Below are 27100 nucleotides of genomic sequence, written 5' to 3'. Positions count from 1 at the left end.
CACCCTAGATATAGTTTCTGGATTATGGGTTAGATTTTGACATAGATATTTGAAAGTGCTTTCCTTTTTCCTTTGCGTTTTAATAACAAATTTTAGACTTTAAGACACTAATGATCAAGGCATTCTCCAGAATAGGGATAGCAACCTACAAAATGAAACAGAAAATAAGATTATTTAGTACTTTGAGACGATTTAATGTTTTTCTTTCTTGTTGTTTTGATACGTTTTCTGCAGGTTCATTAATGCGCGACGTAGGATAGTCCAGCCAATGATTGACCAGTCCAATCGCGCAGGTGAGTTACGAATGCAATATTCCAGGGATAGATTTCATGACGCTGCTTAATACACACATGTGATTTGCAGCTAATGGAGCCACGGTCCATCTCAATGTAAACAGCGAACAGCATGCTAACTCAAGAGGCATGATTTTTGCTTAAAATGGTGACGCAATCTAATGCAGACACAAGCGTTTGCGTGTTTACGTCATGAAATGTGCTTAAGCTTTGCACAAGTTTTCTGTTTTAACTTGAATACTGCTTAGGAGATTTGCGTGCTTAGCAAACATCAGCTGGGAACCAGTCAAATGTAATATACATTGCATGACATTTTCACCGGTGTCCTGCAAAATCTCTGCTGAGCAGCATTATGAAAATGGCCCCTGACCATGCATGGCATGATGACCCCCCATACAGTGGAATCGTTTGGTCAGGGTACGAGCTGCTCAAAAACCAAATGTACCCATATCTGCAAAATTGACAATTATGGGCTGGTCACTGACTGATAGTAAACGGTTGAAAATGAGCAGTTGTGGTCGTTTGGACAAATATGTCTTGAGGTCGTCTGGGCAGGCAAATGCATGTCCCATGTTTTGATCTTGCACTTTGTTTTTAGCGTGTCTACTTGTAGCTATTTCCAACCATTCAAGGCTTGGTTATTGGAATCTGTGCCCGATTTTGTGGCGCGCTAAGCACACTTATTATTCTGCATAGGGCCTGTATGCTATGGAGACTGTAAGCAGTAAGCGCAGCAAAACGCATGCCAATCTCATAGCATTTTTTTTGAATTTGTGATGTTTACATTGTGCACACAACCGTATGCACATCCACACTGTGAAATAGTAAGCACAACATTTCTCAATGTTGAGCAGAGTTTGAAATTGGGGCTGTAGGTATTTGGGTTTGGCCACACTTTGTCTTCTGGCTCGAAGTACATGGCTCGAAGAACACGCAACAAATTTTGTTCTGGATGCCCACAAATCTGTGGCGTCTTCATGTGAGTGTAAGGCCGTGTCTGAATTGTTTGGCTACGGCTTGAAATTACACACAAGTCTATGAGAAGTGGCTGCAGCGGCTTCCAGTGGCTGCAGCCGCTACCATCCACTCATGTGTGATTTCAAGCTGTAGCCAAGTGATTCGGACACGGCCCAAGGCACCGTCGGTAATATGTTCCCAGTGTCTCCCTCAACTTTCTCTTTGGAACCACTGAGGGGATATTTGTGCACGGAATCCATAATAGAAACCTGTGCTATATGGATTTTGTGCACGAACAGTAGATGGCGCTTTTTATCTCTTTCTAATGCCCCTATTGGGGGGACACAGTGTGTACGCGTACTGGTTCACGCTTGCATGGCATGAAGTACGCCCGACTAATATTATTCTGGTGAGTGTGCACAGTGCGACGGTAACGCGTTCGAACGTCCATTCCAGTGGTCTCCCCCAACTCTCTCTCTGTAACCATTGACGGGGTACTTGTGCACAGAGCCCATAGCCTCGTGATGTAGACGTTGTAACGTCTTGTTTCATTATAACAACAAATTCTGCCTCTAAATTTAGTAAGTTCTCTGCTGCCCTTATGCTTGCGGCTTCTGTGCAATGAACAGGGCTCTGTAAGCGGAGAAATCACATGCTTAACTGCGCCATGAAATCGGTCCCTGGACAAAGTTTGCCTGAATTCCTAAGCTTATTGTTCCAATTACAATAAACGGCTGGTGTATGTCATTGTACTAGTGGCCTAATAATACCAGGATATATTACTCATTGCGGTCTGTGTTGTAACGGGAAAAATATCTGTATAGGAACCACATTTGTGCTCCATTTTTTTCTTTTTCTAGTTTTATGCCTAGGTAAAGAAAATTTCTTGTATGTAGCTAATGAGTAGTAAGGTCTCAGTTAAAAATTTATTGTAGTTTTTTGCATCCCAAAAATCAGTTAAGCAAAATTGCAAAAAAAGGGTTGTGACAAAGTTACTTGATATTGGTACCAGGAAATGATAATAATTTTCTAGCATTGATTGCACATGCTGTGTTAAATAGATAGTTTGCACGGCAGCCATCTTTGAGGTGTGTCCTTTTGTTCAATGGGGATACCCATGAGTGCCTTCATTGTTAATGAATTAACATAACAAAACCACCTCCAAGATGGCTGCTGAACATGCTGAATGCAATCCACCGATAGTGGTATACTGATTTTTTATTGCGGGTCAAGGCAGAGGTGAAATATGCATGCAAATTTTCCACTGATTGCAAAGATTTATTTTCAAAAGTGAAAACTAGGTGAACAGTTGTTCTTTAACCAACTTAACAGTATTTTAGAAATTGATCGACATTATCTCATGCAAAAAATTTCTCTTGCATTTTTTTTTTCTAAAGCCCGGTTCATACTCTGCGCGAAAGCAAAAGCGAACGCGAATTTGTGACGTCGTGGCAAGTATTCCTGCTTCAAATTCGTAACAGTTGAACATATTTCAACTCGGGCGAATTTCGCAGTGAACGTTTCATGACATCTAATGCGCTTCGCATTCGCATTCACATGAAGTATGAACCGGGCTTAAGAGATTGGTTTCATGCCATCAAAACGTGGCAAGTATTCCTGCTGCGAATTCGTAACAGTTGAACATATTTCAACTCGGGCGAATTTCGCAGCGAACGTTTCATGACATCTAATGCGCTTTGCATTCGCATTCACATGAAGTATGAACCGGGCTTAAGAGATTGGTTTCATGCCATCAAAACGATGTTTTTAAGATAAATTTCGACAAAACTTGGTTTAGCCTCAGTTTGTTTAGACATTATGTATTTTTTCTTTGATGACAAAGTAGAGTTGAGTCAGATTTCCAGCTTTTACCAGAGCTCTCCCAACATTTAAGATTTCCATGCACTCTTACAGGTTTGCAAAAATACCCCTGCCAATTGTTCAAAGCGACCTTCACTCAAAGTTCACTTCCCTAGTAATCAGAAGCACTCAAACTGTTTCGGAACCTGTTTTAAACGGTGACATTTTCTGGGTTTACCCCGACGGTGATGTCGATTGGGGTCCTACCGTCTAGAAATGTCTTTGTGTGAGCGTGTACATGTGTAGCCGGACAGGAAAATGATTCATATTGTGTGCATTCCTTACCCTCCCACAAGTGTAGGTCTGGCTAAAGAGTTGTTTCAACCCTTCATATCCTCTAGACCCCGGGGCCCTTTTTTCCAAAGGACTTTTCAAATCGTTCGACCCGGCGTCTTTTTTGCACCGAGCTGCTCTCTGGTATTTAAAAAGTCTCGCAGTGCTATTCGAATATATCATTTCCACGAATATTCCTTTTCAAGTCACGTATGTAGGAAAATACTCCGTGAGCCATTTCTGTGTTGCCTGTTGTTTAATCGTTTCGTCCTGTCTTTTTTGGCTGATGAAAATTCCAGGAAAAAAGTGATCAGTTCTTGTCTCGACAACCCTTGTATAAAGCTGACATCGCCAGAATCGCAATCTGGCAATAGTGTACGGTTCAAATTATTGTTTACTTTCCATGACTAATTTAAACTTGAGTTCCCCGTGCTATTTTCGAGTTTCATCCCGAAAAAAATAGATGCCTTTTCAAAATCTTAATAGCAATACAAAACTTATTCACTTTTGAATGAGACATCAACCGAAAAAATTGGCCCATGTTTAGTTAATGAATTATTACTTTACGATTTTGCATTATTGGCTGCCAGACAAAAATTAGGCTGGTTCCCGCCCCACAATGGGTATCAATAACGTACGGATCGGGTGCCAGTCTGCTTGCAAAGTGCATCTGTTTATGCCCAAAACAAAAAACTCTTTTTTTTTCAGGGAGTTGCAGATGTCAAATAAAGAGGAGAAAAACAGGTTTTTTGGGGGTTGGAATAAAAAAAGTTGGTAATCTATTACAAGAAAAAAACCCCGAAATTTGTTGAAGAGCATGGGGATGTAACTTTGTGATGAGAACTGGGTCTAATTTCATGGCTCTGAAATATCTCTGAATTAAATAGCAACTAATTCTAAGCTGACAGTGTATTACTCGGGCAAGTAAGGACTCTTCTCAAAAATGGATTTTGTGTTTACAGGGTCAGCGCAGAATTTCTCTGCTTGTTCTGTTAGCACAGTACATTTTGGCGCTGCATGCATGCGTCAGTCCCCTAATGGAGGAAATTGTGCCCAAATGGTTAGCAGAAAAACATTTCTGCACTAACAGTGTTTGCAAGGAAAAATGTCCGCTAGCACAGACTTCTGTTACTGAAAGGAGCCATGAAAAATGGGCCCTTCGAGTGTGATATGAACTTAAACTGTATTCGTTTTCTGGTTTATTAGGGGGAGGAGACTGAAGCATAGAAACAGTGTCAGAATTGGTGGGGGGGGGGGGGGGGGAGAAAAAGGGGGCAACGAGTCATTACCTGTCCAATTCGTCAGGTCTGTGAGCCCGGGGGGGGGGGGGGGGGGGGGGGGGGGGGGGGGTTAATGCCCCATTTCTACTATGGAATTTTGATAATGAGTGCATGTAAGGAGGTCTAGTGTCAACTTCAGTCTCTATTTACTCCATAAGGATAAAAGGTATACGAAGGTAGCTGAACCCTTACTTTGTAGACTCTGTAACCAAGCACCAGTGCTACGTTGTATTGTATTGTATTACATTGTATTGTATTGTATTACAATGTATTTGTTGCCTGATGAAACAACTGCCAGATTTGGATGATACAGGAAGTAATGTGTCAACAAGTGATTTGTACTGTAACAATTTGAACTCAACATGTTTGTCCTGTTGTCTTTGATGTAAGTTACTGTACATGTAATTTTGAATTTTTTTTTCAAAAACCAAAAAGTCTTGAGTATATGTAACGAGCTGGCTTTCTCGGGGGGATTTGGGGCGGTTTCTGTTTTTGTTTTCCATTTCTACAGTTCCGGGAATGTCTGGCGGCTCCGCCTATAGCCCCGATAGCCAACCAATGGGGGGGTTCGTGATGGACACTCAACAGATGCACCTACGGCCCCCACCCCCTGGGGATTACTCGGATCACCATCTGTATTGAGAACCAAAAAACACGAAAAACAAAGGTTAATTCACCGTCAATCTCTCATTTCTTTTCTCTGTGTATTTGTGGTAGAGTGTGGCATTGGTGCAGTATAATACATGTAGTGTTGTCATTTTTTTTTTTTTTAGTGAGCATCAGGATTGTGTGTAATGCATTTAGGGGGGAAAAATGTTTCATCTGAGCTCATTAGATGTGGTGTAGATGTACATGTAGTAGTGCGGCACTCTTTGAACTGGAAATTCAGAAAGGGTTTAGCCACAAACATAACCTACTGACAGCCAGCCTGCATTGTTAAAGGTATTAAAGGTAGAGTAGATCATTTGCAGCTACCCCAAAAAAGTTACTGACAAAATTATTGTTGACAAGCTTACTTGGTTTAAAGATAGTAATGGCACTAAACTCCCTGTGAAATTATTCCTTCTGGCATGCTGTCATTTTGGGAAAAAAAAACAATACAAGAAGGCCATTTCCAAAGATGTGTCACTTGAAGTGACACATTTTTGGAAATTTCCGTTAGTACTTGGTTTGCAATACAGCATTTTTATGACACACATGCGCGGTTGTTATTATTCTTCAATTCAGTGCGTGACATCACGTAGCTGCAATCAGCTGAATGAGAATGTGTCCCAGATGCTGATTTCGGGTGCAATTCAAAATATGACTCGGCCACTTTTGAATTGAAATCGAGATCCTAGAATATTGATTTCTCGGAATATACCGCATTTCCTGAGCTAAAACTTCATCAGGTTAGTTGATAAGCACCCGTCTTTAGATTTTGAGCACTTTTGTTACTTCAAACGAAAAAAATGCACAAGTGACAAATGATTTACCCTACCTTCAAAAGAAAGTGAGCGTACAGTGTTTGCGTGTCCAGGATTCCTTTTTGTACATGTTATAATACAGTCACTGATTTTTCAATTTTTTGTTTTTTTGCCCTTCACCGACCTAATTTCGTAAGCTCTGTCTAGCCTACCCAGTGCTGTCTTGAGGGCCTGGGAGCAAAATCTGCAGGCTTACTTGGGTGGGACTCGAACCCACAACCTCTTGAGAATTGCAGGTTGTCGTGTGTACTAAGCTGGCTAAAACTGCTGACAAATGAAGTGCAAGACTTTGTGTGCTGCCATTCAAATTCTTGTGCCGTTGTACTTAACTGTCTGACGCTGTAGGTTATTCTTGTTTGTGGGTTTACCCGTTCTGAACAGCACCTTGACATTGCTTTGCTTTGTGCATTTCTCTAAAACGTGTCGTATTTGAGTAATTTGTGAGGCGTCCTGGCAAAAGGAGACAGAACGGGACAGAGGTCGAATTGGGGGTTTGCGGTATTAGGAAAGAGAATAAAATTCTCCTTACAAAACTGTTTGTTGCACTTCAGTCGGATATTCCATTGACAAGTTATCGCTGTCAAAATATTAAAATAATGAGAAACAGGCCTTTAAAGTTACTAGTTTTGTAAAATGAAAAATGCCACTTGTTTTTCCTTAAAAACACTTATATTTCACAATTTTCATCTTTTATCTTGAAAATATGTAGTAGACATATCAAAGATTAAAAATATGAATTTATCTGAAAATAATAAAAAATCACCCCAGTTCTGGGTTTTTTTAGGGTGCGTTTTTTGCTTATGCTGAGTTCTGTCTCATTTTGCCAGAACACCTCACATTTATCAAAACAACATGAATCTGAAAGACTTTAACTATAGTAAGACTGCCAAATATGGGTCGCAAAGTGCCCTAAATTGAGTTAAAACTTATATGCATTGCAAGCTGCACCGAAAATATCACATACAAATCTTGATAATTTATTCAAATTTTTAAAATTTTTAATTGTAACCATCAAAGTGATATCCCCAGAAATTCAATTCTTGTCACCTAAAAAAAAAAAATCCTCCCAAAAAAATTACCTGGAAGTGAAAAAGGATGTTAAGAGTGTGCATAAAAAAATGTCTTTTGATCTCGGAAGATGGTACACTATGGTCAAATATGTATATTGCACAAGGAACTAAATGAAAGTGGGCAAAACCAAAGCTATTTTCTGTGATAGCAAGTAAAAATGAAAACAAAAATAGAAGTTTCTTATTTGTTTGGGGCAGCATTTGTGACGTATACTACCGTATTTTTACTTCCCCTTTTAATTCCTGGTGTATTTAATGGTGTACTATCAAATTTGCACGGTTCATCAGACTTTGTATGTGAAAGTACCTCCATGGTTTTGCTGAATCACCAAAGTTGTTTTTTAGTTCTAGATGTGATAGTGAAATGTGTGTTTTTCCCTTTTTTTGTTGTTGCTGCAACCGTAATATGGTCATGCCTTTATTTATTTGCAATTGGTGTATATGCCATTAATCAATACATGTACCTTCGTAGATTTTTTTTTTTTCTCCATTTGTTGTTATATTTTTTTCTTTTTCCTTGGAAGCAGCATTTTTAATTTTTCATGCTAACATTGTTTTTTATACAAATGTCACATTCTGTGTTGTTAGCATAGAAGGTATAAAATCAGAAATTACCGCTATATTATGAGGCGAAGCTTTGTCGGAAATATTTGTTAAAAGATAGGTAAATTCACAGATTATTGGGCATTGTTGATTGCTGTACCTTGCCACTGGATGATAAAACCTTTCATTCCTTGGGTTTTTTTTTGGGGGGGGGGATATAAAGACAAAACTCAACGTGCTGTAGGCTGATATTTGTTCAAGGCATGGAGATGTTTTGCCCGGTACTTCGCACTGCCTTCTAATGAAGGCGAGTGTGTTGGGCTGGGGACCAGCAAGCTGTGACTGACAGCTGATCAATAGTTTGCTGCGAGGGATCGGTGCGGATCCTCGCATTATTACCCAAACCTGACCACTCGAGCTGTCTAAATTATCTCCAGCTCCCCATCTTGTAGGGAAAAAATGCACCGTTCTGCCGAGAACGCAGGAATTTTGGAAGGAAAATGAAGTATTGAAGAGATTTGGAGGCTATTATTAATGAGGTTTTGCTAGAGACAGAATTGGCAAGTAATGCACATTTGCGTTTATCTTCATGAACAATAACAGCAGGGATGGCAGTTTTCTGGCTATAGCCAGAATTCCGGCTTTTTAATGTTTTTGGGGAAACTCCAGCTTTCCATCCCCTTGCAGGCTGGAAAAATTAATCCTCATGTTTCGTGCACAAAGAAACAAAATAATAGAATAAAACCTGGTTACATGTCGTCATTCAGCCATAAGAAAAATCTGTTGCGGGTGTTTGATCGTCGCTTATAAGCCAAAAAGAAAATTGGTTATATGCGCTACGTGTTGTCGGCGTACTTAATCCCCCCCCCCCCCCTTTTAAAAAAAAAATCCCAAAACAAACCCAAACCGCTGAAAAATATTTGCACCATTGATTATCCCACGAGTTCATTGACTTCCTCTTGCCATCATTCTCAATGACATAACTGGGTTTTTCCATCCAGTCATAGAAATTCCTCTCTGAGCCAGGCCCGAGCATCTCCCACTCCTGAAAATGAAGGATCTCAGGAATTATTAAATAATCCGGTCGGCAGGATGATGGATGAAGGGGCAGGTCTCTGGCAAATCCAAGGAACTCCCCGAGTGGCGTTAGAACACACAAATTGAGAAATACTCATCCATACTGCTTGTCAGCAAGATGATGGATTTCCACATTTTTAACTGTGGTTTTTTGGTTTATTGAGCTTGGCTATGCTCGTTGGAAGCCATAACAAAACTAAACAGGACAATTTGGTTGATTCCCCCCCCCCCCACCCCTCGAATTGTGATTAATCTGTAGCTTACTGATTTTTTAAACATAAATGTGACATGAAGTTGACGTCCATTAGGCATGGAGTTAATGTCCAAGTTTGACGTCATTTCTTGAGGGGGTCATAAAAGAGCCCATTCGGTTGTTATCTGTGACAATTCTATTGATATTTCAGATCTCTCCCCATCATTGACTTTGTCCTTTGTGTTCCCCACCTCTTGTGGTCAACCATCCCCTTCCCCCAATCCCCCTCCCTTTTGTTACCCTCCTTTCTGTTCAGCCGCCTGCTTTCTCTGTGTATTTTCCTCTGCATCATCTATTTCCACTTGACTGCTTTTGTTACATCAGTAATGTATACATGTACCTGTTTATGTTTATAGTCTTGTCATTTAGCCTTCGAGAAAGACTCTGCTGGGGTCGAAACGTCAGGCCACTAACTATTTTTTTGCATTTATACCATAGGTCCTTTTGGTTGGTAAGCAGTTTGCAACAGCTAATTCTATTTTTCGATATTTCAGAAGAAAACAAATATAGGAAGATTTTTAATTTAACCCTCCAATGCAAACATACATTCTGTGCCAAGTTGTCCTTGCAGTCAAAATCAATCAAGTGACTGTTTTCAACTGTTAAGAGCTCCCAGCCTACACAAAGGAGGATTGACTGGCTGTGACTGTTTATGTAACTTGACACAGCTATGCTTTGACTGTGGATGATTGATAAGCCAGCTTTGCCTGCCACTTGCCTGTTTTTGCCTGTTGACTGAATTTGACTAGTCACGGTGCTTGCTTAAAATGTGATCTGACTGTTGGTGACTAGCATGTGTAAAAGGCATGGCAGGGAAGAGGATAGATTTTGACTGTCTGTGAATGTTCAGATAGCAGGAGGGTTAAAGGCTGAATTATGTTGTGGTCCAAAGCACAAACAAGTTATTTAACCATTTGTATTTACGGCTTTTAGTCACTTTTAAAATCTGCCCCCGACATGACCCATTGAGTCTAGCACTAAGGCAAAGTCACTCAGGTTGATTAGAAATACAGCAGATCTCAAAACGAGACTCTCAACACCCAAGTTTGATTTTGAATCATTGAGTTGTATCAATTCAGGGTCCATTTCTTGGCTCCGTAACCATGGAATTCTGTACTTTCAATAACCATTCCGTGTCTAAAACACCTGCTCCAGAAAATCTGAGCTAACTGCGCAAACACAGAGGAATCCACAAGCCAAAAATTCCCACTAACCTGTAAAATAAACTTACTCTTAGCACAGAACTTTCTCCTTTCGCAAAGATTCATCGCTTGGGGCCCACTCGTCCCATCATAACATCACAATCTCTGCTAACTTCAAAGTAAGAAGAGGTGTCCATAGGTATCCCACTGGGAAAATTGTCTGTCATTAAGTAGTTTTGTCATCAGAAGTAATAAACAAGCCACTAATTAATAATTTGATTTGATTATATATGACTTCAAGCTTTGCATGGCGGATGAGATAAATTATAAGATTGGCGGGTAACACCATGTGGAAAGATATCTCTTCTTGAAAGAAGTGTGGTTCTGAAAAGCAGTGGTTGGTTGAGAGTAGAACTCAACGTTTCGGACAGTGTGCTCTGTCCGTCCTCAGGAGGTTGATTTGATTGGTGGTTGTAATTACTCATCAGATAGGACAATGCCCACTCCGATCGCATCCTCTCCCTCAAGGGTCAACAAAGTGAGGCTGAAGAATTTTTGTCAGTAATTAGTTTTAATATGCATTTGAAAGAGCTTACTTAGTTCATCATTTTCGATACAACCCTCATTTTGACATCTCAATGACTATGGTTAGTTTGGGCTGAAAACAGTCGGCGGTTCCTATTGATTTTCAGCGTGCAAGATTTGTTTCAGGGCTTGTACTGGCTCAAAATTAGCTGTGGCGACTTGCGACTCGTTTTTTGTCAGGTTGGGTCACATATCGTATGCAGGCCCAGGGCTCTATCCTATCAATCAAGGCAGAGGATCAACCGGTACATCTGCAGCAGATTCTTTGAAGTCTGGTAATTAATTTGGTAATCCCTGTGATTAAATAAGGAACCAAGGATGCTGCATCGGGCCAAGAAAAATGAGAAATTTGTAGAATCAATTTGATGGGAACAAAGAAGGTCATGAACTGGTGAGGATTTGCCTTTGATAAAAATCCTGCTAATATAGAAACATAAAACCTCTAATATTTATTAAACATTACCTCTAATATTTATTGAGTTATAGGCTTTAGGTGAATCGAGTCAGCATAGTTTGCAGCAGTTTTTGTTAATTTTTTTTCATAATTTTGATTTCTGGTGCATACATTGTACATTTAGAAATGTTGTTCCTGAATCGTCACGTTATTGTTCAGCTTGCTGATTTTGTTTGATGGCAGCGTTGAACAGTTCTCTCTTTTGTTATGCGGCTTTTTTTTTGCAGGGGGAATTTAGATACATTGTATAAAGTTTGTATTTGTAAAATCATTCTTAGACTGGGATAGCAGGGGTGAGATTTGTCAGGATTTGTCCTGATTTTAGGATTTTTAAAAGAATCCCTCTTGAAATCTGGAATACCTTAAGTTTAACCATAAAGGTGTTCTTACCTATGACATTTAATATAGAACTAAAGAAATGGATATTGAAAGTGGTAACTTAATTTAGTCAAATACAAACATATGTACATACTACATGTAGACCCTATGTTGCTCTGGGGTCTCAGGGGTGTGAAATCTCAGCTTTAAAGCTGATTTCAGCTTTTTTTGTTTTGGATTTCAGCTTTTTTCCCTCACTTGGCTGTGTACAAAAGTATAGGAGATTTCCAAAGTTCAGCTTTTTTACATCTTTTTTTCAGCTGTTTTCAGCTATATTTATCAGTGGTCACTCACAGCCCTGGGTCCCTCGGTGACCTTCAAACTCTCCCGATTATTTTGTGGATTTTTCATATTTTCACAGTCTTACCCCTATGATACTTCAAGCAGGCAATACTAAAACCTTAGCTTAAGAATATTCTCAAGCGAGACAGGATAGACAAATCAGGCAATTTAGACATCATTTTGAGATCCTTCAATTTTGTATGCGCAAGCCGCTTATGCTAATGTCTTGCCATTCAACCTTCAGTGTGTGAGTCACTCGTAACTTGCAGACAGTAGAAAATGAAATTGAAAACAAATCAGCTTACTAGCTTCGACTGATACCAATGCATAATTCAGTGCACTGACAACTTGATCTTTTGTGATTGATAAAACCATAGGGGGGGGGGGATTAAGCTATAGACCATTATCATGTTGCGGCCATCTAGATTTTTTCCCATTCAAATCAACATAACCAAAGCGAGGCTGGAAGGAAAAATAGTCTGTTTCCTTTTTGCACACAAAAAAGTATCATTCAGTATTGTTATTGGATACAGGGAACATGACTGAAATGGTGGCAGCATGAGAATGTAGATGAATTCTTTTTAACTTGATGCTAATTCCCTTCACTCTATGGATTTATGACATAATTATGAATAAAGAGATAAGAAAAAGGTAAAAGAGAGCCCCCTAGCATCAAATGTGGATCCCCCTTGGTCCCCCCAATACAATGCTGGTGCCACCAAAAGAAATCATGGCTACGCCATTTAGTATCAATGTCATTATGCAGTGATACCAATTTTGTGAGAAAGTATGGTATAAGGACCTATAGATGTTGTAATAAAGATGTATACAGTGAAATATTGATGTCAAACTCTGATAACTCAAAACACCTGTTAAGTCAAACGAAGAATCCATTGCCTCTAGTAGTATAACAATGATATACAACCCTGCTTAACTCAGAACTCTGCTTAAGTCAAATTCCCTTGAGGTTTGACTTACCAAGATTTTACTGTATAACAAACAGTAAACGGTGGTGACTTTGTCTTTCCAAATGCTGGATTTCGTTTGATATCTCTCCATCGGATCTTGCCAGATTGAGCAAAATGGTTAAGGTTTATGAGTCAATGTCCTGGACTGGTACTCAAGCTGGAAGCTACATGAGTTTTAAATATGTGACAGTGTTGGGAACCAGTTACGTCTGAGGGTATTCGCCATCGACGGATGAGCCCTTTCTGATGGACGGGCAACAGAAACCAGTTTCTTCTTCGCTAATGGGCGACACACAGACCATCTGTTGCTGGCCGCCTGACTCATCCGTGGCAATCCGTGAAAATTTGCTCCCGTCATCAATAACAGCTGTACCTCTGGTGGGTGCAGGTTGAATTCAGTTTTTTTTCTCTCTTCCCGACAAAGTTTTTTTCTCTCTTCCCGACAAAGCTTGGGCCAGAATGTTGGAACCTCGAAGAGTTGATCCGTAATTTTTTACCAGAATTAAGTCATGAGATATGGAAAAGGGGTATCATGGTAGTAGGTATCATGTTGAATAGAGATATGGTTTATGAAACTTGGTAGATACAAGGTATTTGCCTTGTAATGTTCTAGTGTTTCCTTTGCTAGTGTCTTGTGTCCCCATTTACTCTGAGGTTTCAGTAAAGAGTTGTACAAACCTTGTGCATAGTGGTCACCTTGACTGACGACAATGCTTAGAAGTCATATTAGAGAAAGGAGCAAAAAAAGATATTTTTGAAATTATGAATTTATAATGACTGCAGTGATTGCAAAAGTTAATTTGTTTAGGTCAAAAGCAGTTGCAAATCAACTTGCCCTTGTTTATTTAACAAGCATTTATACGGACTAAAAGGTTTCAAAAAGATTTCGGATTTCAATGACAACAAGACCAAATTTGTGCAGAAATGAGCCTACATGTTACTTTGTTTTTCAAGATTTTTTTTTCTTCAGGTTTTTCTGTAAGCATTCTTCTCCCCTAAGTCCAGATTTGGATTGAAGGAGAGGAGGACAGAATGATTTGTTTTTTTGACAAAGTAGGATAAAATCCTGGAAAAAAATTGGTCGAGATGAGTTAGGAATTGACCATGGTTAGCATGAAGGGGGAAACCCACCAACTTCACTGATATAGAGAAATCAGTACCTACTTCGTTTTTCCCTCAGCCAGTCCTGTGTGTATTTTCTCTGTATGGCATCTTTAGACTTTGCCACAAACCAGACTGGGGTCTTTCATTGTAGTGATAGGGGCCAGTTGTTCTAACTCACTAAAACTAAGTTTTGTAATGAAGAAGTTGTGTCTTTTCCCCTAATATATGTCGTAGATGTGTGCCTTAGTGAGATTGATCCCTGTGCTGTTGTGTGTCTTGCGCCATTGCTCATGCATTGATGTTTGTAATGATGATTGACAGTTTATTAAATATCATGGGAGGAAAAAGAATTCCCTGGTTTCAGAAATCTCGGGAGTTTAGTGGTTGAAGTCAGACAGGTAGCCAAAATTAGCCAGTAGCGTCCAGGGTCCAGGATCGTTATTGCCCGGTCGTTTACATCATTAAGACGTCAAGAGTCTGGATTGCAAAACAAAAACGATAGCAAGGTTTGCAAATTATGATCTCCAACGGATGACTGGCAAGCGGCATATTAAAAGTAAACACAGTTGCTCGGGCTTTAATGAAAATGGAGACGTCACTGTCAGTGCAGTCTCAAAATGAATCTGTCATGTTGCTGGGCCCCGAGGCCGTTCAGAGCTAACTAGTTGCAGAAGGCATGGGTTGGTTTCAGTGGAACAGCTGTTCGGCCACTGGTAGGGCCCCCTCTGTTGACATCACCGTGAAATGCCAGGCAAATGTGCTATGACATCTTTGTGTGCTTGTTGACGAAGAAGCTATTTACCGTGACTTTGTTCGAACTCAGTGCTTCTGTGATTGCTTCATTTGTTATCAAAGGAGAGTGTGTGGTGGAATTTGTGTTTTTATTCCGAGAGATGTTTCTGCAATGCAGCTGCGTGATTCAGTGTCGGCCATTTTGTTCATGAATATTTGTGGGTCGTGGCAACACGTGCCTTTTGATAAAGGACATCATTATCCATGTTCTGACTACTAAACTCCATGCTGCTTTTAGTTGCCAGTATCAGTATAGTAAGCCAAAAGTATCGCAAGTTGTCCCACATGGCCAAAACGGTGCACTTCTTGTTATAGAGGTTCAGATGTCTAGGATGAAATATGATACCGCGATGTTACTCCCGTCTCGTAATTTTTACAAATATTGACTCAGGAGGCTAATACTTAGCCCGCAACCAGGACTAGATACCCAATACACTACAGGGAATTGACGTCTAGTACAGGTGAACTTAAGGCCTCCAATTTTTTTTTTTTTTGAAACAAAAACTGTAAAACTACAACCTGAGGTAGGTTAATCCTAAGGATTACCGCTACACATTAGGAGACCCCCTGGCTTGGTTAAGGGGGGAAGTGGACTAATGAACTTGTTGTGCTCCGGGGTCCGGGATCACATTAGCGTAAGGGAAGCATCGCAAATAGCTTCACTCTGTGGCCTACTTAGGCCTCCTAGTCCACACGAAACCTTTTTTTTTTTCTTTCTTTTCTCGAGAACAGTCTATCCTGTTTTAAGTAACAAGGGCTGGCTATCACGGTCTGATAGAGGACAGCCATAAAAGTATTGGTGCAAAGTTCTTATCAAACTGATTCAGCTTGCTTAGGTTTGTTTTAGCTTGGGTTGCTTTAGGGCTTTCTCTGTGGCTTGGAGGAAGTTAGCGCAGCAGTTTTGCTTCCAAAGCTACTTCACTTTTGAGTCATTTATTGTATTTCAACAGACTTCTCCAGCCATATTTACGTTGGAATTAACATCCGTCATCAGCCAGGTAGAATAACCCAAAACAGCCTGCAGCGTTATTATGTGGTGGAAATTGTTGGCCTAAGTTGTTGAGGTTTCTAGTCTTTGATCGAGACTGGATTTTGATTTTGATTCTGCTCATGCAGCTGGTCCCCAACAGGCGTGGTCAAGCCACTGCGGTCATAGAGGGCGCTCTATCAACAAGATGAATCAAACCCAGTGTTGGGAATTTTGGCACAGGTACCGAAGAAACACCAGCAGCCGATATCACGAAAAACTGCATAGCAAATTTGTTGCGCAGCTGCACAATAAACATACGATCGATTTCACAAAATTTGGTGTAGCTGCACAACGTTTTAAATAATCTAAAATCTTGGACAAGGATAATAACAGCATTTACAACGGCTGTTTGTGTATGATTTTTTTTTCATTCATGAAACAGTCATTGAAATACCTCAGCCCTCCATTTTGACAATTGTTTTGTCCGACTTTTTTCGGATTCGTGCGGCAACTCTAAAAATTCTCTCTCTAGTAAAATAGAAATTCAACACTTCAAAAAAGAAGCTGTGAGTATCTTGTATCAACCCTGATACGTTATGCAATATCAGGCTCCACGGCGATCACGATTTACTGGTAAAATAGGTCATTTTTTTTCAGTCGCTACGCCCATAGAGCTATGCCACAACTTACTCTACCTAAAATGATTGCGCAAGTTAGACCATAATTTATTGCGCAAGTCGTGGACTAACGCACTATGAGACTTACGTGAAATGTGTCATAAGTGAAATGTTGCGCAGCGTGAAATGTTGCGCAGCTTACGCAATAAATTGTAGTGCAAGCCGAGTTGCGTAAAGTTTCGTGAAAATCAGCTGCAGGCATTTAGCTTGAATATATAGCATGCATGAGCTATGCTTGCATTTCTTGGATCCTAGTGCCAAAGTTCCCAAGATCGGATTTGATTGGTCTGGTTGATAGCGCCCTCTACCACTGCAGCAGCAGCTTTGACCACACCTGCCTGGGATCCAGACTGCCTGCATTTGGGGAACAAAAAACCAAACCTAGTCTTGAAACCAAGACTACAGTGGTTAAAGGGACTCGTGGAGAATTCCTTGGCATCATTCATGTCCACGAGTCGTCGTCCTGATCAGCCGAGGAAGCTACTTGACGTGAAATGATGTCGGGACGTGATCATGATGGAAGGCTCAGAAAATCATCCCCGGCAAGCCAAGTCAAGTCTCTGGATTCTCCCATCCGGGATTCCAATTACGAGCCCCTTCAATTTCAACTCCATCATTCCCTGAGCTTAATCATCCTTCCGTGTATTTTTTTTTTGTTGGTCGCCCATCAATTTCAGTCTTTTAAGTTTATATTCCCCCTGCGCTCCCTTCCTAACTTGGATCTGGATTCGGCGGTGCCCATCCATCAGGGATTGTTTAAGGGGATGTCCTGATGTGTTCATTTTCCCGCTGTCATCTTGTTGGAGTTAGACGGGGGGGGGGGGGGGGGGGGGGGGGGGGGGGGGGGGGGGGGGGGGGGGGGGGGGGGGGGGGGGGGTGGGCATTAAGAAACCACAACCCAGCTATACGTGGGTTCATTCACATCTGATATCTAGACTACGGCTGTGGCTTACAATTACATGTGTGCCTATGGGAACGGCTGAAACCACTTGCCATAGACGTGTGCGTTAGTACAAGCCGTAGCCACTTAATTTAGGTCAGTGTCTGACCAATTGCCCTGGTCGGGTGACTCACTCGGGGAAGTGTGGATTTTCATACTGTGATATTTGAGGAACTAGACCAATGGAACTGGGGCATGTTCCATAATTCCTATGGTATATTTATATTTGGCGTTTTGGAGGAAGTAATAGTTCGAATTGATAGATTTTGATTGAGCATTCGGGAACCTTAATGACCCTGTTATATAATATGTAGGCCTACCTTCATCAATCATTCCTTTTGTTTCAATGCATGCTAAATTTGTATCATGCATTGGTAAAAATGTTTAACCATCTAGGTTGAAACTTATTAAAAATACTACACTGTTTTCAGATAATTGCAGTACACATTTTTTATTTGTCATAGATTTTGGGTTGGTGCATCCAGTGGTGTTTGGTGGCCGTTGATGCATTTCTGTTGTGAATTGTTAAAATATTTTTTAGTACTTTTTGTTTGTCGTATCATTGGCGGCCACGTTTCTGATCAGAATTGGTTGTTGTATTGTCAGGATTCCCAACATTTCATGAAAACAGACTTCCCTGAGTTTTTCCTGATATTTCCATAAGAAATATTCAGAATCTGTGAGAGATATTTTCACTTTAACGAGGTTGCTGAGAAGTCAAGAGCAGCAAAGCAACTAAGATACTGATGATATTCACATTGCATAAACACTGAAAAGCCACCATAGCCAGTCTGTCACTGGACCCAACATGGACACATGGCACAAGACGCGCATATACCAAACTGGCCAAAATCTTTTTATTCTGGGTCACTGTCAATTCCCTGACTTTTCTCTGAGTTTTTGCGTTTTTCCCAACTTCCCAGAGTTTTCCCCAAGTGGAATTATGGAAACTCATTTTCAAGGTTTTTCCTGATTTTCAAAGTAGTTGGGCACCCTGATTGTGTTGTCTTGCATGTGTGATTGGTTTAGCATACATAAATGTATGTGTACAATTGTAATAATAATTGTAAATTTCCATGAAGATAGGTTTTTATGCTTGCTGACCGGGGGAAATGGTATCACAATGTATACATCATAATGTTGTGCATTCTCTACAACTTGTATGATAAACAATTCTGTATTTCATTTGAAAATGTTGTTGTTTAAACTTTTTCAGCACTTGCCACTGTTTGGAGTAAAGACAACTTTTTGTCTTGATGAAACTTTTGGGTTCTGGGAGATTTTCAATAAGTGGGATATGTGGGTCTTTCTTGAGCAATCATGTGACTTTTTCCGGACAATTTCTTAGAGAGCACTGAGCATAAACTAATTCGGCGGCAACCATTTTCTGAGGTGGAACCAGGCTTGTGCGAATTTGCACTCTGGTAGTACACCGATAGGTTACCAAAATGGGTGCGCGCCTTGTCTTCAAGAAAGCATGCAGTGTGCGCTCAAAGGTGGTTCCACCACAAAAATGGCTTTTAATTTTGTTCGCTAAATTAGTCTGTTACAAGGCTTGTACAGTGAGTCAGTAAAGGACGATTTTAACAGACCACTCTATTCAGTGATTGCCATTTAAAACATGGCACAGGATTAGCTACAATGGTTTAAAAAAGTAACAACAAATAATTTGTTGGTAGAAGCACACAAAATGCTTTCTGTTGTGAGGGAAATTTTGGATTGGAATTGAATCGCTATTTTCCTGTGGACTCCATCAGGATCCCTCTTCCCGTGTTTATTCCTTGTGCTTTTCCGGAACCGAAATGCTAAAAATGCCCTGTAACATTGTATGCCTCATCCAGAAGTCATGAAGAATTTTATGATCGTTTACCATAACATCTCTCATATAAAATAAAGAAATATTATTTAAAAATTATCTTAGCCAGTAAACATTAACAAATTTGGACATGAAATCCTTGTAAATTCCCAGAGCTCCCCCCCCCCCCCCCGGTAATGATAGAAAGCTCTATGTCATCTATTGTTTGCAATAACAGACCGATCCACTCAGCTCCGCCTTGATCTATAACAGCCATAATATTTGTCTAACATGCATGCACAGAAGTCCGACATGCATGCACAGTTATGATGCACGCAGCTTGAACATGCAGTATGGCATTGAAGAAGCACACGTGTTGTTTCCCATGTGTGCTGTGGGCGGGGCTAAATGGATCGGTCCATTGTAACAAAACAAGTGTTATGCACAGTACTTAGGGGTGGGGCTATGTGAGTGTACAGTGAATGGACCCATCCTACCGATCAATCAAACAGCATGCATTGACCAATTAGATCATGATTTTTAGTCAGGTGACCACAGTAGTTCAGTCAAGCAAAGGTGGGCGGGGCTTATTGTCCACTGGCTCCATGATTGGTGTATACAGTTGGTAGTGTTTATCTTGTGTTTTGAGATTGGACATTAATTTGCCATTTTTTTCTTCTTGTATTTTTACTCTGCAGGGGGTCAAGGCATGCTCGGCAACGACATGATTGGCCAATCAGGAGCCATCTCGGGCATGGGCATGCCCCCTGCCTCCGGTGGCTCCTCCTCCTATTCACACTCCACCCAGCTCCACCCCTCCATGCACTCCCAGGCCATGATGCTAGCCGGCCACCCGCACTCCATGATGATGTCCCATCATGCATCGGGGCACGGGGGATCGCACGGCACGGTCGGCCAGTCCTCGCCTAGTCTCCTTAACCACAACGACTCCGTCACAGCGTAAAAACAAAAATTTAAAAAGTTTTTAAATGCACAAAAAACAGTAGGTGAAATTGGGCTTGGATTTCACACATTCACCGACCATATACCATGGGTCTCGGAACAAATTTTGTACAGTATGTGCATTCTTAGTGCATGTTTCTAAATGTGACAAATTTCACTCTCTGGAAAAAAAATCACAACAGTTGCCACCGACAAGTTATATTGTCAAATGTATCACTTTTGAATCTATTGTAATTGTTTTTGAACTTCTTTGTGGTATCTCACGGTACTTTGCACCTTTGAACTAAGTCAATTGTTTCACAGCCCACCTGCGTGCACAGTTTTGAATCTCAAGAAAAAAATGATAAATTCTTGGAAGATATTTACACATCTGCAACATTTTACCCTCTAGTGTTCTTGCCATGCAAAAATACTGCGAAAATTCTGCGGAAAAAATGGCTTTGTTCAGACTAAGTGTTTGGATAGTGACTGCAGTATGCCAGAGGCAAAACCGAAGCCTTATAGGTAGGTAGATCATTTTGTGCATTTGCTTCGTTTGAAGCAACAAAAGTGCTCAAAATCTAAAGACGGGTGCTTAACAACTAGCTTGATGAAGTTTGAGCTCTGTGAATGCTGTATATTCTGAGAAAACGATATTGTAGGATCTCAGTTTCAATTTGAAAGTTGCCGAGTCTTGTTTTGAATTGCGCCCGAAATCAGCGTCCGGGACATGTTCTCATTTAGCCGATTACAGCTACGGGATGTCGCGCACTGGAATAATAGCAACCGTGTGCGTCGTGTCAACGCTTGCACGCACCCATTCACGGCTTCGCCGAATTTACAAACCGACTACTAACGGAAATTTCCAAAAATGCATCACTTGGCACATATTTGGAAATTGCCTTCTTTTATTGTTTTCTTCAAAACGACAGCATGTCAGAAAGAATTATTTTGCAGGGAGTTTAGTGTCATTACTATCTTTAAACCAAGTAAGCTTTTCAACAATAATTTTGTCAGTAACTTTTTGGATAGCTGCAAATGATCTACTCTACCTTTAAACCCAAAATGCCTGATTCAGACATCGATCTCGGAGCACTACAGAACATTGTTCTCACCAACCACTTTTCCACTTTTATTAACATTTGACTTACAGCAAATTTTAAATTTGTTAAAATAGAAGAAATCCGCATTTTAACATTTGCGAATCAAATTGGATGTAGTGTGGATATCTCGGTTATATGGCCCATCTTTTGTGTAAATATGCATTCTTCACTTTCTTTTTTTTATTCTAAGAGTGCTCGTTGGGGTGATATTAAGATTTAGACTCATAGATCTTGTGTTTTATCTTGTACGTACTGAAGTGTTTTTGTGCCATTTTCGTGTCGTTATTTTATTGGTTTTGTCTTGGAAAGACAAAAAAAAAGGTATAACTTAACATTGTACAGAGTTGAAAATCTGTGTTAATTAATTAAGGATCTTAGTGCATCTTGTAATTAACACGGTCTGTAAACTTAGTTTGTGTAACTTTTAAACGTATGCTGCCCACCTGTTTTCGCATAAATTTGTTTTATTTAACATTTCTTAATGACTTATCCCGTTTGTGATTTTGAAATTCACTTCAAGCAACAATATTCATCATGAAAAATTTTAGTCCAACAAGGAAATTCAGTCTTTAGGTATTATTAATCTGTCTTAAATGTGCAAACGTTATTGTTGACGGTTTGTGCGTTTGAGAGTGCAATATATTTTCTGGCATACAGTCGACGCATCGATCACAAAAGGCCAAAATGTCATCAGCATTTTAAAAGTACGTGTTCAGTTTTCCATCGAATTATTTTTTAGCAACGGTAACCAAAGTTTTTGGTGCTTGTAGAACTTAAAAGGGTTTTATTTTGGTGTACATACATAGTCCATTTGTATGAGTGTGTATTTAAAAAAAATAACGAAAAAAAAAACAAGAAAAAATTATTTGTTATTAATATCCAGTGTATGGATAAAAAAAAGGACACAGCATTTTTTTAAAGTAGATTGTTTCGTTATAATATATATCGACATTAGGGTTGTAGTTGACCCCAATATTTGGACATATAAGTGTGGACAGCTGTTCTTGCCCTTTCTCATGATTTCTCAGATTCTGTTCTTGTCGGACTTGATCACCAACTTCGGTATTCCTAGGCAACTACTCATCAAAATTTATCAAATTAGAACAAAATTACAATGATAGAATTGTGTTCATATTTATTTTTTAGGTCCCCATTTCCAACATATTCCTGGGAAATACAGTGACATAAAGTCTGTTATGTCATTATGTCGCTGCATCAGTGGGCATCAATTTTAAAATTACATCTCATCTCTGCATTATCTGTCGAGACAAGACTCTAAAATTTTACGACTGCTTACCTTAAGCAGAGCATTTTTGCTAACCGCACTGGAAAATTCTGCGCTATTGGTTAGCACATTTTGAATGGTTAACAAGGAATTTCGGTGTATGCATATGCATACATTGCATAAGTAAGCAATCTTTGCCTACAGGGTTAGTACAGAATTTCTGTGGTAGGGTGTAAGAACGAGATGGTCATCAAAAGGTGGAGAATTCTGTCGTAGGCATAGACACGAAATTGGGGCCAGGTTGCTTTCCTCTGGTTCATGCGTGGCTAAGTTAGGAAAGTGATTTGTTTCTGCTGTTACGGTTGCCAAAAAACTCCAGAAAATGCCAAATCAAACAAGTTACAGAGTATCGGACACTGGGTTGGTTACTGAGTTGTAAGTGCACTTTGTGAAGTCTTAACTTCAGAGGAATGAGTGAATGAAATGTGTTGATGTGCTTTGTGTCATTCACCCTACCCTTTGTGAGGGTAGGGTTTGAAGAAGTGAATTTTGACATAAATTACCTGAACTCGTCCTGATTGGCTCCATGTGCGAACAAGAGAGGGCGCTTCTAGACCACTTTCGAGAGTCCAGTACATGTAGATGACACACACCAAGTGCATGTACTGGTTTCTCGCACACATGGCGTGAAGTGCGTACGACTTATTTCATTCTGAATGTGAACAAAGCTATTGGTCTTTGCATGAGTGTTATGCGTTGTGGGCAATGTGTTTGAATGTCTCTCCCAGTGGTCTCCCCAAACTCTCCCTTTTTTACCGTTGAGGGGGTACTTATGCACGGAGCTCATTAGCAGTTTGGCACATGCATTTCTCAAGTCCAATTGACCTTAACCACGCCCCTTTAGACAACCCTATGGAATTTTGTAAGTTAAGTTTTGTTTGTCTCAGATTGTGCGCATTCCGCATCCATTTGTATATCATGTAATTGGGCAATATTCCACAAGCTGCGTTGACGCGATTCTACCGCGATAGGTTAATAGCATTAATCAGTCTGTGAAAAAAATGCCCAATTATAAGAATTTCTGATCGTGTTTTGAGAAAATGGCCTGGGGTTAGGGAATACTTCTGTTTGTAGGGTAAAGTATGAATCTGGAACTGTTAGAGGCGAATGCACTGAGCGATGCATTATCAGGTTGCTTTGGTGTGTATTGATATAGAATCTAATTGTCGTATTCAATGGGATTTTTCCCATTTTACGCAGATAATTGTAAAATTAGGCAAAGAAAGGCGGGAAAAGTGGAATGCTGTATCAGAAAATCTGAAGAAGTTTACAATGGTAAATGCTACATATGTATTCAATTTTTTTTTTTACGATTGCAGAGTGTTTTCAGTATGTTATCAAAAGAGTTTGTGCACATTTATTAATAAAATATCAGCAATTTTGAAGTTAAAAAAAAAACCACAGTATCATAGTTTAAAAAATATGATAAAAAACGGAAAAGTACACAATACCCCAAGAGTTTAATTGAATGGAATTCTAGCAGAATCCTTAAGTTTTGCTTTCTTAATTGGACAGATATTGGTTTTTATTAAAAGTTGGTGAGATTTGTTTTTAGGGTGTGAACAAGCAGTTGTGTGTTTCTACCTCTTATACTTATATCATCAGGATCCATGAAGTGATGAAATACATTGTAATTCTTCATGGATTGATGAAGGTTTTTTTATTTATTTTTTATTTAAACCTGAAAAGAGCCAGGTTTGGTTAGGGACAGAATCCACTAACTTGCATTTTTTTCCCCCTCTACTTTCATCAGCAGTTCTTGTTAATTCAAAACCCTAATGATTTCTTTTTTGTTTTGGGTTGTTTTTTTTCTGTTGATATTATTGATCTCTAGGGCATTTTTTGACACCACCTTTCTAAAATGGACCCTTCCTGTCAGTCAGACAGTTTGCATTGACCAATGAGATCACAACTTTTGGTCAGGTGACCACGGAAGCTGGGTCAAATGTGGTCAAATGTATGAAATGCACACAAATCAAATGTTAACAGTTATTGCAAAAGCTTTGCAGATGAACATAGCTGGATGCTGAGATTGAAGGAAAGGGGGAGGGGTGGGTCTGCCCCTTAATGTAAAAAGCTTACCCTTTTGGGTTCAAGTTATACAACTTTTCACTTTGCTTAGATTCTCATCTGGTTTAATGTCATTTTGAAATTTAATGAATTTTAAGAATTTTTTTTTGGGGGGGGGGGGGTTTGGATGCACTCCAGTGCTGCTTTATAGCTTTCAATTATATCAGAGAAGTTGTTTCCCAGACCAAGCCAAAATAACTGATTTGCCAAAAACATCTCAAACATTTCAAAAATAACCCTGTATTTTCATTATTTCATATCACCCCCTGCTGCCAGAATGTTTAACATGTAGAACATCCTCTTATATAGTGATTACTTAAGTACGTGTAACACAGGAACTTAATTTCTAAACATTTGTGAAAACTTTCCTTATTTAAACAAATTTTAAAAGAATGTAATTTTCAGTTGTATTTGAACTGAAAAAAAAAAGGTCGTTTAACTGAAGTTGTTTGGATTTAGAGTGATTTAATCTGTGGTGTTTTTCCTGTTCTGTCTTGTAGAAAGATATGTACATTGTTAGTTATTCTAATGTAACACTTTTTTGCCACTCGTTTTTAAATTTGTTCATTTATTTATTTTTTTGTTTTGCCCCGCCAAAACTTTTCTGAAGTGTTTTTTTTTCTTAAAGCTACATGTAGCATGTATACTTCTGCTTGTATTTTATTTTTGTGTTTTGTTGTTTTCTCTGGCTTCTTTTGTCACTTTTTTGTCATGTGTTATAGCTTTGGATGCTAGTGTATAGAAGCTGACAAGCTGTAACTCTTACCAGTGATATACAATAAACTGTTATTTAACAGAAACCTTCGTGCCTCTCTGGAATGTATTTGTGCCATGTCGATGAATCCATCACTCTTTCTGTAAGGAGGAGGTCATCATCAAGTTCAGGGAAGGAACATCAGCAATGATGTAGTCGAGTCCACCTCGTCTGAACCGAGCTAACTCGAGCCAAGTCAGAGTCCAAGTTGTGAAGTCTGAGCCTAGACTAAGTCAGTCGTGAAAGGAGACATGGGTATAATAGGGAACAAAAGACTGAGTACGTCTCCACAGGGCAATTTCTTTAGATGAATACGTCTCCACAAGGTTATAACGAAATAGATATATGGATTTTACTCAAAAACTAGGAATTTCCAAGGTGTGTTAATCAGTCGCAAATTGAAGTATTTTATGTAAGTGATATTAAGTCCGAATTTCAGCCCAGGAAATTAATTCTGGTTGAACTACACGTAGGAGCATTTTGAAACTACACTTTCAAACTCGAAAACTTTAGTACACGAGAACAAAGAAATGACTCCACAAGGATACAGATTCCAGTCTGTATGTTTTCGTGTCAAGAAAAATTTGAGAAACAAATCATTTTACTCGCACTGTTAACACTCTTTCAACCCAAGCTTTTGATCATGATTTCCTCGAGTTGTTCCTCTTCATTTTGCGACAAAAAATGCCTCTAAAAGTGTTTTTCAGAGAGGGGGAAACCTTGTGTGGACGTGGGCAAGTCCACACAACGTCTTCACTACCAGTACCTGCACTGTGTGAACATCTTTTGTTCAGAGGTCCACCCAGTGACTGCATTGCCTGTACACAAGTACACTGAGAATACAGTGACTGTCCAATCGGTCTCTTGCGAGTATTCTACCGCCTATTTAGGCATCTAAAAGAAATTGTCCCTGGCAAGAGTTAAACGTAACCAGACAACAGATGCAGGACCGTTAAAAACAATTTAAAGGTTTTTTCAAACAGTTTTTATTAAGTGGACTCGATTTGAGTCCAACAGGTAGTCCGAGCCAGCCACTAGCCGAGTCCGAGCCAAGCCGAGTCCAAAAGGCCACGAGTCCGAGCCGAGTCACGAGTAAAAAAAAATGGACTCGAGTCCTTAATCACTTATCATCAGTAAATATATGGTATACTTTTCCAATAACTTGTGTGTTTTTGTGTGTGTGCCTGTGCTCAAATGTTCACCATTAAAGTCCCCTAGGCTGTACATTTTGTCCCCAATATCACAACAAAAAATTATTGCCGAATCTTTACAAATTTGTAGACTGTTTCGTGTGGAGAGTTTGACACCAAATAAAGGTGAGCATTATCACAACCGTTTTGATGTGAACTACACTTTACATTCACTAGGACCCCTTCAGTGGCAAAGTTACTGTGCCATCCATTGTAAAAATCAACAAGGATCAAAAGCTGGGACAATGCTTTCGCCATTGAAGGGGGCCTTCATGCATGTACAGTGATAGTGGCTTAGATTGGTTGGTAGATGGTGGCCGAGTGACATCATCCAAAGAAAACATCTATTTATTTGCACACCAGTTTTCATCGGTTGCTATGTGTTACCATTCAGCACTCCAGACTCAAGAACCATTGAGTTTCAAGAACATAGGTCTGGGAGCTAGATAAGCCAATGTAAAAAAATTCTGGATGTCCACGCCCTACCTGTAGGAAAATATTTGCATTCATTCATGAACAGAAGTAGGGAATATGAGTGATCATTACAAAGCGCTTTGTCCAATGGAGATAAACTTTCTGTAAGTAATAAGCATCTTC

The 27100-nt window shown here is 39.7% G+C and overlaps 1 protein-coding gene across 2 annotated transcripts in view; it reads left to right on the top strand.

The window, feature by feature from the left end:
• LOC119745591 (homeobox protein Meis1-like) overlaps window positions 1–20950 on the top strand; it is a 65104-nt gene extending 44154 nt beyond the window's left edge. Inside the window, exons 10-12 of one of the 2 annotated variants that reach the window (XM_038222067.1) lie at window positions 235–293; window positions 5175–5330; window positions 19858–19970. In XM_038222067.1, coding sequence (XP_038077995.1) covers window positions 235–293; window positions 5175–5305 — 190 coding nt within the window. In that variant the 3' untranslated portion in view covers window positions 5306–5330; window positions 19858–19970. Of the gene's footprint in view, window positions 1–234; window positions 294–5174; window positions 5331–19857 lie in introns of both variants that reach the window. The other variant, XM_038222066.1, reaches the window with a different exon arrangement.
• Window positions 20951–27100: the final 6150 nt, after the last annotated feature.

This window comes from Patiria miniata, unplaced genomic scaffold, assembly GCF_015706575.1.
Source record: "Patiria miniata isolate m_02_andy unplaced genomic scaffold, ASM1570657v1 HiC_scaffold_7, whole genome shotgun sequence".
NCBI classification, from domain to species: Eukaryota; Metazoa; Echinodermata; class Asteroidea; order Valvatida; family Asterinidae; genus Patiria; species Patiria miniata.
Note: the sequence above shows the minus strand (reverse complement) of the source record. Positions and strands in the feature narration are given on the sequence as shown.